This window comes from Genypterus blacodes, unplaced genomic scaffold (genome assembly GCF_046128005.1).
Source record: "Genypterus blacodes isolate CSIRO-AG114 ecotype Tasmania unplaced genomic scaffold, CSIRO-AGI_Gbla_v1 ptg000032l_1, whole genome shotgun sequence".
Taxonomy (NCBI): Eukaryota; Metazoa; Chordata; class Actinopteri; order Ophidiiformes; family Ophidiidae; genus Genypterus; species Genypterus blacodes.
In genome coordinates this window covers 6298532-6312500 of record NW_027466845.1, presented here as the reverse complement: position 1 = coordinate 6312500, position 13969 = coordinate 6298532, and the positions used below count along the sequence as shown (strand labels likewise).

Here is a 13969-nt window from a genome sequence, read left to right as displayed (position 1 = left end):
AATGCACTGCTGAAATATGACACCCTTCACCCAGCAAAGGCACTGCTCTATCCCCCCCCCCCCCCGGCTACACATCCCTCTCCTCTGCTGCGCCTTGATGCCATATCTGCAGCCGACTGCCTGGTGCCGTTATGATGCCGCCCCCCTCTCCTACAGCATGTGAGCTTTTCTCCGCGTGTTGCCAGATATGCACGATCACGCCAGGGCCCTTTTCCAGGTGTAACAAGGCGCTTCATACATAATGTAGACAAATGGTGCCAAGATTTGCTCTGTAAGTGCTCTGTCAACAGTGTCACCCGTATATTTCACGCTTAACCTCATTAAGAGTGACCCTTCATTTGGTGGAGCTGTTTAAATAAGCGGTGTGTGTGGAACGGTTAACAACGCAGCCCCGTGGCTGTAAAACTCAGCTGTCCCATTGATTACGGGGTAATAGCTGGATAGATTAATGCGTTTCTCAGGGGGGTTCACGCCTCGACAATGAATCTGAATCACTCAAACAGACACCGCCTCCATATCCAATAACCTGCGTTTCTATTCTGGCTCGTATTTCACACGCCGGTGACTGCTGAGTCCAACAGAGCTCCTCCAGGTCTACGGTCGCCCCGGCCTTCTCTCTCTCTTTCTCTCTCTCTCTCTCTCTCTCTCAGGGTCTACCCCCGTGGATGAATTTGGAATTCTGGGGGGGAAAGTGATTCTGGAGGAAAAGTTTTGTAGCCCATTGTCGCGTCGCACCCATCATCATCATCATCATCATCACCACACATTGCAGAGTCCAATGCCGTTGATGGAGCAGAGCTTTCAGTGCCTGCATGCGCGCTCAATATCCCCCAGCCGCCGATAATGCGCAACACTACATCACTGGCATTAAATATTCACAAGCTCAGTACAGCCAGGTGAACCCTGCTGCACCTACAGGACGCTCACTCCGAGGAGGAGGCGCAAGGGAGAGCTGGGATTCATGCAGTTAGAGATATTTACATTATGAAAAGTGACGTCTCAAAGCATGCATTCACTGAAAACAAAGAGCATTAATGAGAATAAAGTGGGAAAGGAGTACAGCCGCGTCCTCTTAGGATGAGAATGAAGTCGTTTCAAGAGAGGGAGGTACTGCATGCATGTATGTTAGTATGTATATATGTGTGTGTGTGTGTGTGTGTGTGTGTGTAACCTTTCAAACTGCTGCCATGACAGAAATCTTTAAGTGGCCCCAAGGCAAGAGAGGGGGAAAAGCAATTTACCTGAAACAGAATGCAACAATTCTACCGTTTAAATGCGTGTGTGAGTGTGTGTGAGAGAGAGTGTGTGTGAGTGAGGTCGTGCTGCCCGTGTTGCTTTAGATGTCAACTATGTGGAACCAATGTGTCATTTATCGAACGGAACCTATTTAAAGTCGCGCTTATGCCTCTCACTGCTACTGAAACTGATCAGAAAGTGAATTACATCACCTCTGAGACGGAGGAAGAGGAGGAGGAGGAGGAGGAGGAGGGAGGAAGGGGGAGCAGAAAGCGCATGCAGGAGCTACCGTGACACACTCCTGCTCACACTCTCCACTAACACTTCATACACATATGCTTATGACTGAGGCGGCTGGATGCCTCGGTGTGTGTGTGTGTGTTTCTGCATGTGTGTGAGCCGCGTCTCACCTGGTTGTTGATGCACAGTGCGAGGTGTTTCCTCTCCCGGGCCAGAGCCGCGTTGCCGCCGCGCCCCCTCGCCTCCTCTCCCGGGTGCATGTTCCTGCAAAGCGCCGCACAAGTTACACACACACGGGGGAAAGTCACGCAGATGTGACGGGAAGAGGCAGCGCGTTACCGGGACCGTTACCGGGACCGTGACAGCGCCGCGGCACGAGCGTTACATCAGACTGTGCAGAGATCAACAAGCCCGAACACATCTGATTACTATGATCATACATGTAGGATAACGGTGATGAAGATGAGACTAACCTGTGTGTGCCGGTCCTCAGCATGGTGGCTCCGCTCCTCAGCTCTCTCTCTCTCCTTCTCTCCCTCACACACAATGACTGAAGTGAACACTTGGAGCAGCCGGGAGAGAGATCAGACTTGGGGAGAATCCTGGCAGCCAATGAGGAGCCGAGGCTGCGCGCGTCTTTATACGGCGGCGCAGCGGCGGCGTGTACGTGGGAACCGGTGACGATCAGAGCGCTTAATTAATGTTTTAATTATGCTGAGCGCCCTGACTCTTCTCTCAGGGGAAGGAGAGTCAATCACACACACTCGTACACCCACACACACGCGGTATCTCAGACCTCTTTCTTATCATGACGCATGCTGTGCCAATCTATCTGCACAAACACTACACGAGCAATTATCGCCATTGGCGCTGCGCAGGTGTTGGGTAGGAAGGGGGTGGGGCGGGGTATGGGGGGGGGGGGGGTATGCGAACTGAGTCAACACCGGTCAGATGGTGTGTATAACTCATCTTTACGCAGCAGTGGTCGTGTAGGTTGCCGAGGCAGCTGAAGGGACCTAAGGGGAGCTCTGGATGGACGGGTTCCATCTGTGCCCGGTGTCGAGATCCTACCAAACCATCCTCCTCCCGGTGACCTACAGCCTGGTGTTCCTGCTGGGCCTCGCTCTGAACGCGGCCCTGCTGTGGTCGGTGTGCTGCCGGACCCGGACTCGAACCCGCAGCAGCAGCAGCATCATCTACCTGACCAACCTGTCCGTGGCGGATCTTCTCTACGTGTTCGCCCTGCCCCCGCTCATCATCAGCAACGCCATGAGAGGCGTGTGGCCCTTCGGTAACGTCGTGTGCAAGGCGGCGCGGTTCTTCTTCTTCCTGAACCTCCACTGCAGCATGATGTTCCTCACCTGCGTCAGCGTGCACCGCTTCCTCGGGGTGTGTTTCCCCATCGCCGCCGTGCGCCTCCGGAGCAAGGAGCTCGCCGTGTTCGCCTCTGGCTGCGTGTGGGTGCTGGTGACGGTGGAGATCTTCCCCACGCTCTTCTTTGCGCACACGGGTCCGATCAATAACGTGACCGTGTGCTTTGATATGACCAACCCGGCTCAGTTTAAACTTTACTTTCCGTATGGGATGTTTCTGGCCATAGTTGGGTTTCTGATACCGTTTGTGATCGTGCTGGTGTGTTACTGCTCCATGATGAAGGTGCTTCTGCGTAAAGCCCGGGACATCTCTCACCCCAGAGCGGCACGACTACGCAACAAGTCCCTGCGCACTCTCCTGGTGGTCTTCCTCCTGTTCGTGCTGTGTTTCGCGCCCTATCACGTTGCGCGGACCGTCTACCTGTTTGTGAGAGTTTACATGACGGAGGACTGCCGCCTCCTGAACTTGGTCATGATCGCCTTCAAAGCCTGGGACCCCGTCGTCAGTCTCAACTGCTGCGTCAACCCTCTGCTCTACTTCTGGAGCTCCGATCGCCACCGCAGGAGGCTCCGGGCCTGGCTGGGCTGGAGGAAAACGAGGGTCCAGCCCGGTCCAGTGTGTGTGCTGGGCCTGCGCAGCACGAACAGGTCAGAGGATCTACGAGCTGCTACGTGACAAAACAATGGCCTCCAAGTTGTAGTTTAAAAACGTGTTTTTTATTTAAATAATGAAATCTTCATAATAAAACATCCAACAATTCACTCAGATACTCAGCTGTGAATCCTATAACCTGTAGTGTGACTGTGCAATATGAAACCATCAAGAATCAGTGAGTAGTGATGAACAGAACCGATCAACACTGTGATGTAACACCCAGGGGTGACAGAGGGAGTTGGTTCCCTCTGTTGCCTGCAGGTCTCAGGCCGTGGAAAACAACATGCAGGCACTTCAAAGCAGCAATCTAAAAAAAATCCTCCTGAAGAGGAAGGATAAAGTGTTCACCCCCCCAAAACTTTAAAAACAAGGTGCAAAACCCCCTGAGAAGGAGGAAGAACGTGTGCAAATCTATCTGAGCAGCAGTTTAAAAAGGATCCTCTTCTCCCCCCCCGGCAGGAGCAGAGAGCAGAACGGAGCAGAGCGGGTCACTTCAGAACACTCCTGTGGGCCAGCGATGACAGAGAGGTGCAACAGTGGTGTGGGAGCTGAGAGCAGAGAGGGAGAGGAAGATTAAGTGAAGGTGGAGTGGGGCGGGGGGGAGAGGGAGGGAGGGAGGGAGGGTGGGTGAGGTGGGGAGGACCGACGTCATGGTAGCACCAAGAGTTATTTGTGTTTAATTATACGGTGCATCAGTAAATCCAAAGCCCGTGCACGCGATTAGAAATCCTTATATACTGCCTGTGTCAAGCTCAGAGGCCGAGTGAATTAATGAGGGGATTTGTTTGAATCACATTTAATCAAGCGGTCGATTCATGATGCATGAGGTGTGTGTGTGTGTGTGTGGTGAGAGTGTGTGTGTGTGTGTGTGTGTGTGCATACCTGCGTCCCCAGCCTGGACAGGTAGCGATTGCGTAAGTCAAAGGCAGACATGGGTTTCAGCTGAACCGGATCGCTCTCGGTCAGCTGTTTGGCCGGCCTCTTAGTCCTGTAAGGATAATGTTATCAACCTCATCACACACACACTCACACAGCCAAAACGCTAAGGAGCGCCATTACGTCAACAGAAGCAGAGCCATTCATCAGCGGCAGAAATAAGCCTGAGCAAAAAGAGAGCCATCACCTGAAAGGCACTGGAGCAAAGCGGTGTAGCAGCTTTCAAACCTTCTCACATCACAGAGCAGTCAAGTTCCTTCAACACTTCTGTTTAATGTCAGACAATCTGCTTCCAAATGGGCTTTAGTTCAAACAAAAGAGCTTCAGATAAAAAACGTGCAAATGGATTTCTCCTGTCCAGTCAGTTTGTTTGAGGAAGACATAAATGGATCTACGTGATTTCTCAACCGCATCCTTCCCCGTCACACAGTACATGTGTATGAGCACAACACTCGGTAGATTATCAACACGGAGGGTCGACTGCACTGCAGCCGCGACCGCATAGTGCAAAAAAAATGAGTGACAGGCAGAGAGCGGAACATTTCCCCAACGACGCCGCAGTCATTTTCAGAGAGCGAGACACATCTGGACCCGTTCCTGTTTCTGCACTTTGACACATTAATAAAGGATAATTTGGCAAAGTGAGGTAGTGAAAGCCCGATCACAATACACAGAGAGAGAGGAGGAGAGAGACCTCTGCAGATCGGAGTCATTAGACTGCAGAGACACTTGGAATAAAAGGCTTTTGACAAATTCACGACCTGAACTTGATTCATTCCCCCGACCGATTGTTTACAAAGCTGAAACACTGGAGATCTTTACAAGAACGAGCCGAGCCAAAAGCCTTTTGTCAGTAACGTTTCATGATGTGACAGATTATTAAATTTTATGAACACCCTCTCCGTCCGTCCCCCCCCCCCCCCAAAAAAAACCCCAGCGAAGAGCAGAAAGGGGAATTAGAGAATTGAAAAGAACGGAGTGGGTGAGATTTGACCAATAAAGAGTTATGCTTTCTCTGAGATTAGCCGCCGTAAAAGCTCAACGATGCATATGATTAAAATTGAATGTGGACTTACTTCCTTGGCAGCGGCGCGGTCCATACACAGATATCTTTGTTGGCAATTGTGTCCAAATGCTGACAAACGATACTGTAAAAGACGGATAGCGCTGTGGTCTGCGATAACGCGCGGTAACAGACACCTGCTGAGGATCGTTTACATCAAGAGGAACCCGTATAAAAGCTTAGAAAACAGCACAATCACCCCAATAAACATATAAAACAATTCTTTTTTTTCTATAAATCTTCTGGCGTGGAGGCATTAGCATACAATAAAACACTGGCTTTACGAGGGCTATAAGCTCCCGTCCACGGGATTGATGTGGAATATTTTAAAAACAACTTCAGCAGAGCGAAAACACGTCTGGCTGAAGTTTGAGAGCCGTTAAAAAAAAAAAAACAGAGGAGTCAGCGTCTGTGTGTGTGTGAGTGTGTGTGTGTGTGTGAAGTCAGTTAAGTTGGGGTTTTGTCGCTCTGTCAGTGGTCACCAAGGCGATAAGAATCCGCCGTTAATGCAGAGTTTCGTAACAATAATACAAGTAAACCCAGGGGCCAGACAGTCAGTGGTGATGGGAGGAGCCACAGGTGACGGCACTGGGCGGAGTCAGTGGCGCAGTCCTGCCCCGCGACAGCAGATTGACAGCGGCTGGGGGCGTGGACAGTGCAGCCCGCTGGACTCTGAAGCCCACGACCATGTGTGTGTGTCCTTCCCTCATCCTCATCATCATCATCTGGAAACATATCAGGTAGACAATTCGTCAAAACAACGTCACATGTTAAGTCAGGCTATGATGTCATTCAGTTAGGTCGTTAGAAACGGGGAGGACATGTTGCGGATTGTTGGGACGGTACGAGATGCACGTCCACTTACCAAAGACATGAACAATTTCTCGCCGTACATTAATTTTAAATACACGTATAAGTAATTACAAGCTTTGCTGAGAGAATCGGTTCCATTGTCGTTACGCTGAGGCTGAGGAAATGGAGCCTAAACTACAATACAAAAGTTAAAGATACTAGACTTTGACAGTAAAGTGTGACATTGGTGATCGCCGCTCTCAAACTGTTCGGTGGTTTACTGTTACCGTCATTAAACGCCAGACGAGAATGGAAAATCCTCAATTAAACTAAGCGCGACTTTTACGATGAGGAGCACTTAAACTAAGCAGAGTGTGCGAGCGCTGCTTGATTAGCGGCGGGGCCGTTTGGTTAGGCGACACGAGAGTTACTCACTCTGGCGGCTCCGGCACCACGGCTTCCTCCTGGGGTTTGTTTCTCTTCGACGCCGACAGGTTCAGGTCTCCTCCTGCAGAGAGAGGAGGAAGACGGGAAGAGATTCATCATGTCATTGTATAATCGCTTTAGAATTCACAGCAAATCATCTTCGAATGAACCGATGAAACAAACGCACTGAAATAGACAGAGATGGATTGAAAAGACGGCGCCAGTGTTGCCAGATATAAAACTCTGCGTTTGGCGAATACATAAATCTCAATGTAAACTTGTTTTTTACTATTTGGAGCATCTTTATCCTTTAGTTTCTTATACTTATTCTCCCCCCCATCTCATTTTCTTGCCAGCCGATAAGAAAAGCTACGAAATGAACCCGGAGCCTAGAAAACAGAGAAATCCTCGGGGCAATCAGTTTTTCATTTGAACCTTTTTTTTAAAAATGCGTCTCCGTCTCCCTCGCAGGTTTAAGAATAGAGTGCTGTCGAATAGGAGATGAAAATGGGGAGGAAGAGAGGAGAGAGAGAGCCACACACAAAGAGAGAGAGAGCGAGAGAGAGAGTGGAGTGCTTTCTCTTACCTCTGAGATAATCCACCAAGTACAGCATCATCGCCGCTATCAGAGCAACTGTAACAAATGCAAACAGTGGCGTCAGTGTATTTACACACACACACACGCACACGCGCACACACACACACACTCTTTACTGGCCTGGATGATGTCATTACCTCGAGCGTGTAAACAATCAATCATGTTCTAATCACAGTGGGTCATCTCTTCATGCTGCTGTAGCCATAAGTCACACACACACACACACACACACACACACATTAGTCTGGTTTCCCTCCATGGCAGGTGCACATCTTACTCCGGATGTTTGACTTAATTGCTAATTAGACGAATATTGGAAGATTTCCCAACTTTCATGGTCGCCTGGTGTCGATATTGAAACTTAACGGCGCAGAGCGGCGAGATGCAGTTTGTTTGAAGTGCTTATAAAAAACACACGGAATATAATGGAATCAATCAATGAACCTTTTTGTGTGTGGGGGGGGGGGGGGGAACACACACACACACACACACACACACACACACACACACACACACACACACACACACACACACACACACACACACACACACACACACACACACACACACACACACACACACACACACACACACACACACACACACACACACACACACACACACACACACACACACACACACACAATAAGTACTGATTGATGGAATGTCATTAATCATCTGGGAAAACAACCTCGATATCTCAGACAAGGCTGTGAGCTCAGGGTGCCGGCCTTCTCTCTGCAGGGGGCGAAGACCTCGCTGCCCCGCTGCTATTTATTCTATTGACACACACACACAAACACACAAACACACAGAGAGAGAGAGAGATATAGAAACAAAGTACTAACTGCAGATGCAGGCGCAGAAGAAAACTTCCAACACCAGGTATCCATGGTTGTCCAGGATGCCTCCTGCTGCCATGGAGATGAGGGCGAGTCCCAGGTTCTGGATGGACTGCATGCTGGGGGAGGAAGGCAGGAGAAGGTGGACATCATCAACACGACGGCTAACCAGTGTGCGCTAATGTTATTAAGGCTTATCCGCCCATAGATGGCTTAGGTAAGCATGGTATGGAGGGGTGCATTCTGGGTACGTACAAGCCGTAGGCCGTCCCCAGCTGATGCTCGGGGACCACAAACGCCACCATGGGCCACAGCGCACACGCCAGCAGGGAGTAGGAGACGCCCAGCAGAGACTGGAAGACAATGAAGCACACACTAATTCAACCTCCCTGCTCTCCACTGAGCACTTTAAACTGAAACAGACGCATTATTGTTGTTGTTCCCTGAGGTAAGTCGTTAGACAAACAGCATTACCATGGCGATCCAGGGGTTCCAGAAGGTGAAGGCCAGCATCAAGTGGGCGGTGAGTGTGGTGATCACTGCCAGAATCACCCAGCTCACGTTCTTCCCCGTCTTGTCCACTATGAAGCCCAGTATAGGAGAGGCGGGGGCTGAGATGATGTAGACGATGCTGGGGGAGGGGGAGGAAGGAGAAAGTGTGAAGAAGAAGAAGAAGAAGAAGAAGAGGAGGAGAGATGCAAAGGGGGGAGTAAGAGGAGTAGGTGAATAGTAAAAAAGAAGAGTGTCGGACATTAATCTCTGGAAAGGAGAAATCAGCGGGAACATTTATGAGTAGAATTCCAATCTCGCTTTTTATGGGAATCACTCCGGCCTTAATCTGCCACATCTCCCTCAGTTTGTTACCTTCCTACATTGCTCCAAATGGCCGGCGACCACGAGGACGAGGACAACTCGCTGTGGTTGCATTCCGGTTTAATGAAGCAAGCTACCAAAACAAGCATCCTTAGCTTCTTTCAAAGGAACAAAACAGAATAAAAACAATAGCATAAAGCCGGGGGGGGGGGGGGGGGGGGGGGTTACATTTTTGTGCTAATGGAATTCTAAAACTTTTCTACGGCTTTTCCTGGACTTTTCATGGATGGAGCTTTGTTGACTCGAATTCCTAACCCTCTGCATTTCGGTTTATCGACGCAGCCATCAGGGGACAACATGTTGACCCTGAAATGTATTGATAATGTCTCAGGAGGAAACAAACAGACATATTGAAGCAGTTTAAAGGTCAGATATTGCCAGGATGACTGCACAGCTCTACGGTTAAAGGTTCATGGGCCCTTAAGGAATGAAGGCCTTATTAAGGACTCAAAGAGCAGCCTTGATTCAATCAAACCACATTTCTAAGACGGGAATGAAACGACCGTGGCCCTGCGGTAAAAGGTGGTTAATGATGAATCTGAATAAAGTCTAACTATCCGTGAGAGTGGACCGTATAAGTGTGTGTGTGTGTGATGTTATATTTCTGTCACATGACGAGAGGGAAGTGTGAGCCGAGTTACCTGTTAATGGCTCGAGCTTCAGCCGGGGAGACGCGGAACTTCTCGATGAAGAACACTCTGGAGGGGAGAAGAAAGGAGAACATGGAGAATAAACACAGGCACGGTCACACACACAAGCACACACACACATGCTGCAGTAGCCCTGATATTGTCGTGACCACCGGGGAGGAGATATGGACTCGACCTCGTGCATTGTTGTCTGGCAAATTTGCACAACATATATTTGCTCTGTCAGCGTCAGAGTCTGTCCCTCGGTTGCTAAGTGATCAGAGGAACCTTTCAGCAGAGGAAACGTACAGCGAGATCAACCTTAACATGAGCATCCGTCTGTTTGACCTCATTCTCCTTTCTCACTTCCTCCGCCTCCATTCGTGGTTCAGTGAGATCTAAACTGGTGCGACCGCCCCTTACGAGTACTACAAGGACCCGCCAGACCGACCGGAGATTAGGTTTGCTCTGTGAGAAGGCACTAACACAGTACTCACTGTCCCAGTCCAATAAAGGGGAAGATGGCCACGTAGTATCCCACGCAGATGAGGAAGATGAGCCACAGGGGGAAGGGGAAGTCCTTCACGTCCGTCAGCTTGATCACCTCGCCTACATGCGGGGAGGAGAGGATATTCGTTAAACAACTGTGGCAAAGGATTCAAAGTTGCTCAATGTGTTCTGGCATGAACCAAGTCGATAACTCTGTGGGGAATACGCCTCATCAATCTGCCACAAATTAAACTCAACTGAGCTGCAGATCCCCGAGAAACAACAACAACAACAACAACATGGCCAACAACGCAGAAAGTGCTGAAGCCGGAACATTCCCTCAAGACCCCAAATGTCAATCAATTCGATCAATATTCAGGGAGCTACATGTCTCTCAGCTTTGTGATGGTTATTGGCAAGTTGGGGTTAGAGGAGTAACAGGAAACAACAGCAGATTAAAAAGGCGGCGGCGGAGGAGCACGTCACCTGATTGGCCGGTCTCTTTCTGGAGGAGCCTCGCCGCTCTCCTGTCAAGGAATCCAAGCACCAGGGCGCACGTCAGCGAGAACAAACAGGTTACGGACGCTGAGGGAAGGAAAGAAAGATGTGATTAAAGACAGGAAGAGACACAAAGGAGAATCAAACAGGAAATCACAGCGACACAGCAGAGAAACTAGGGAGTTGGGTGGTTGTTGGGTTCTGAAATGGACAGAAGTTTTTAAATTTAATTAAATTTAAGTGCGAAATCAAACATGTAAGCTGTACAAAACGAGAGCGTGTGACTAAGACACAACGGGTGAAAACGAGAAGAAGTGACACATTCTCAACCGCTGTGATTCATCTGTAGCAGCTGTGAGCAGCACTTTTAGTTCCCTCTCTCTATCTCTCTCTCTACGCCGTCTGTGTGTTATCTGAGAGCATTAGTTGCAGAAGGAGGATCTGGTATCTCCGGCACAGACAGGAGAGATAAAGTGAACGCAACCCGACTCTCCCTGTTCAAATCTGCCAAACACTTTAAGTTTCTCTTTTATGCTACAAGAGACAAATATAACAAGCACAAAGAGAAAGGTTACCGATCATGAGCGACACCCCGAGGGCGGTGTGTCCCGGGGTGCCCACGTCGCCGCTGACTTGGCTGTACACCCAGCCCATGATGTTCATGTTCACCGTGCTGCCCTGAAGAGGAAGAGGAAGGAGCGTGAATACACACACAGCATATGTTAAAGTTAGTAATGTGGTGTTTCGTACACGAGGAAAGGGTTAATACGTAAATCTGAGAGGGCGGAGCTGTGCAGGTGTGTGGCGCTTACCAGTCGAGCCATGCTGAGCTGCAGGCCAAACACCAGGTTGAGCTCTTTCCCTTTGAACCAGTTCACTGCATAAGTGTTCTGGGCTACAGCCAAAGACTCTCCTCCAATACTGCACACACACCCACACCCACACCCACACCCACACACACACACACACACACACACACACACACACACACACACACACACACACACACACACACACACACACACACGGTTGAGCCAGAGCAGGAGAGTTTCATGTTGATTTACGGTAAAATGTACCACAGATTCCCAGTAAAAAAGCCTGTTAGATATATTTAAACAGCTACAAAATACATCTTATATACCGTATGAGAGTGTGTGTCAAATAACGGGAGAGAGACGGGAATTAGCTTTGATAGGCATCGTTATTGTTGGTTATGTGCGTTCAGCTGCGAGTTTGTGTGAAATCTTCTCACCCGAACACAAATCGTCCAACTTCCATCAACCAAAACTGGTTCAGCAACGCTCCACTCGCAAATATGACCTGAGCAGAGACGGGGAAGGTGCAGAACAGAGAGTTTAACTCAGGCGTGTACACATACAGGAAGTAAAGGTTCTGGCTCAGTTAACTTACCTGCCCAACACAAACAAACATGGAGAAGATGACGGTTCCTAGTCTGGAAAACAAAGCAAAACAAAGCATGACTCAGCAGGTTGGCGAAGGGTATCGGCGTGTGAAGAAGCGTGACGCGGCGCTCTACCTGATGCCAAAGACCCTGTCCAGCAGGAAACCGCCGAAGAAGCAGAGGACCACGTTGGGCCACGAGTACCAGGCGTAGAGCTGCATGAACTGAGATGTGTTCACTTTCATATCCTGCAGAAGAAGAAGAAGAAGAAGAAGAAGAAGAAGAAACCACCATCAGTCTGAATGTGGTTAAGCCTCGTCTGGTGTTTCCTTTTCCAGTCTACTTCATATGAGCTAAAGCCTTCAAATCTTTAATCCAAAGTGTTAAGGAATCAGTGTTGTGGATTTTGCAATGTAGATTTGGCTAGTTTGACCCTTTAACTCGTACTACTATACACAATACCTCAGAAAGTCCTTCTTTTGTGTAAAAATATGTAATTCAGGGTTTAAAATGTTCGTGTTTAATGTGTTATTGTGTTAGAATGACTTTCAGGCCGTTTACTTTCGCTTTGTTAGGGAGAAGTAAGCAGTTGTTTACCTGAGTGACCTGAGTCTGTAGCGCCGCTGGGTTATCATAGCAGAAGTAGCTCCCTGAAACAAGTAAACTTCATTTAAAAGCCATGAAAAACATTTTAAATGAATTGAAACGCGGCGTGGGAGATAAACAGGAACATAACGCGCTGTTCGTCCACTAAATGGACATTATTCCGAGTCTATAAAGACAATAACAAGCGTCTCTCGTACTCACCGAATCCCAGGAAACACATGAAAATTAGCACGACGATCCGGTGCGGTAACGTGTTCGGGTCGCAGATGGCCGCCATCGGCTTGCCGGGTCCGGTAGCGGCTGGTCGGTCGACCTGCTCGCCCTCACCCCCCAACAAAGGCTGGTGCTCCTCGCCCTCCGCCATGATGTGTTCGTTTGGGAGCAAGCGGGGCGAGGAAAAGTTGTGTGCAGTGGGAAGAAGAAGGCGGAAACGAGATCATGTGACCCGGCGAAGTCACGTGACCGCCTTTTTCGGAACTCTTCGGTTTTAGACGAACGTTTGTGGAATCTTGGAAATAATTATGAAACTGTAACCATTTGTTTTGTTACTATTTATTTGATTTATGTTCCCGGATTTTAATTGTGCATTTTATTTTGTTTTATTTTTTATTAATTTTTATTTCTAATTATTTTTTCCTTTTATGAGACGGTAAAATCTTTGACTAATTTATTCATTTGTAATTATTTTTTATCACAATAGTAAATATAATAGTTTATGAGGTGTTTGTTTTGTTTCCAGACTTCAGTCCTTAATAAAATGTTGTATTGGGATAGTTCTGCCTGTGACGTGCTTTTCCGGCTGGCTGATTTACGGCAGTCAAAGTCATTAATTTGATGGTGTGATGGTAATGGTGCATCTGTTATAACTGCCAAATAAGCATTTAAATATAAACGTTTTCTTTAAGGTTGATCAATTCTGAGACCCTCACAGCCTCTTTGATTTCAATCTTAAATCATTCACATGAGTCACTTTTCTGTCCCACAGCTTCACTCTAAAGCTCTAAGCTGCCTGTGACATAAAACAGTTTATTTCTGTTTTATCCAAACCTAGTAAACTGTCAGTTCCCACCACTTCCTGCCCCCCATTTATCTGGCCTTTTCTATGCCCAGTCTGTTTCTGTGCATATACTACCAGACCACAGTATCTGCAGGGTTTACTTAATTTCCACGATGTCATTTAGAATTTCTCATAATTCACCAGTGCAGGGTCATCTGTCAAAGGATTTAATCTGAGGGTGATGAACGGTCCTTCCTCCGGCTGCAGTCACAGCTCAGGCCGCCGTGTAGCTCATTAATTTCCTGCCCAAATAT

At 48.5% G+C, this 13969-nt stretch overlaps 3 protein-coding genes across 6 annotated transcripts in view; 1 reads left to right on the top strand and 2 right to left on the bottom strand.

The window, feature by feature from the left end:
* The window catches only part of schip1 (schwannomin interacting protein 1), a 153426-nt gene extending 151454 nt beyond the window's left edge, over positions 1 to 1972 (bottom strand). For both annotated transcript variants that reach the window (XM_076146392.1, XM_076146391.1), the window contains exons 1-2: positions 1950 to 1972; positions 1647 to 1740 (exon numbers count right to left, since the gene is read on the bottom strand). In XM_076146392.1, coding sequence (XP_076002507.1) covers positions 1647 to 1740; positions 1950 to 1972 — 117 coding nt within the window. The remainder of the gene's footprint in view (positions 1 to 1646; positions 1741 to 1949) is intronic.
* Positions 1973 to 2508: 536 nt separating this feature from the next.
* Positions 2509 to 3525, top strand: LOC142995304 (P2Y purinoceptor 3-like). The gene has a single exon (XM_076146301.1). It carries the CDS (start codon positions 2509 to 2511, stop codon positions 3523 to 3525), a length of 1017 nt encoding a protein of 338 aa, XP_076002416.1.
* A 29-nt stretch (positions 3526 to 3554) lies between these two features.
* On the bottom strand, positions 3555 to 13103 carry mfsd1 (major facilitator superfamily domain containing 1). 3 transcript variants are annotated; one of them, XM_076146187.1, is made up of 17 exons: positions 12860 to 13103; positions 12650 to 12702; positions 12188 to 12300; positions 12061 to 12103; positions 11903 to 11970; positions 11463 to 11571; positions 11226 to 11328; positions 10639 to 10737; positions 10161 to 10272; positions 9676 to 9732; positions 8636 to 8792; positions 8417 to 8514; positions 8168 to 8280; positions 7308 to 7355; positions 6731 to 6803; positions 4387 to 4492; positions 3555 to 4052 (listed from the first exon to the last, which is right to left on the bottom strand). In XM_076146187.1, exons 1-17 carry the CDS (start codon positions 13020 to 13022, stop codon positions 3993 to 3995), a joined length of 1575 nt encoding a protein of 524 aa, XP_076002302.1. In that variant the 5' UTR covers positions 13023 to 13103; the 3' UTR covers positions 3555 to 3992. The 3 variants fall into 3 exon arrangements, with proteins under 3 accessions (XP_076002302.1, XP_076002303.1, XP_076002304.1); XM_076146188.1 differs by lacking the exons at positions 3555 to 4052; positions 4387 to 4492 and adding an exon at positions 4694 to 6228 and having other exon boundaries at positions 12860 to 13102; XM_076146189.1 differs by lacking the exons at positions 3555 to 4052; positions 4387 to 4492 and adding an exon at positions 4694 to 6225 and having other exon boundaries at positions 12860 to 13102.
* Positions 13104 to 13969: the final 866 nt, after the last annotated feature.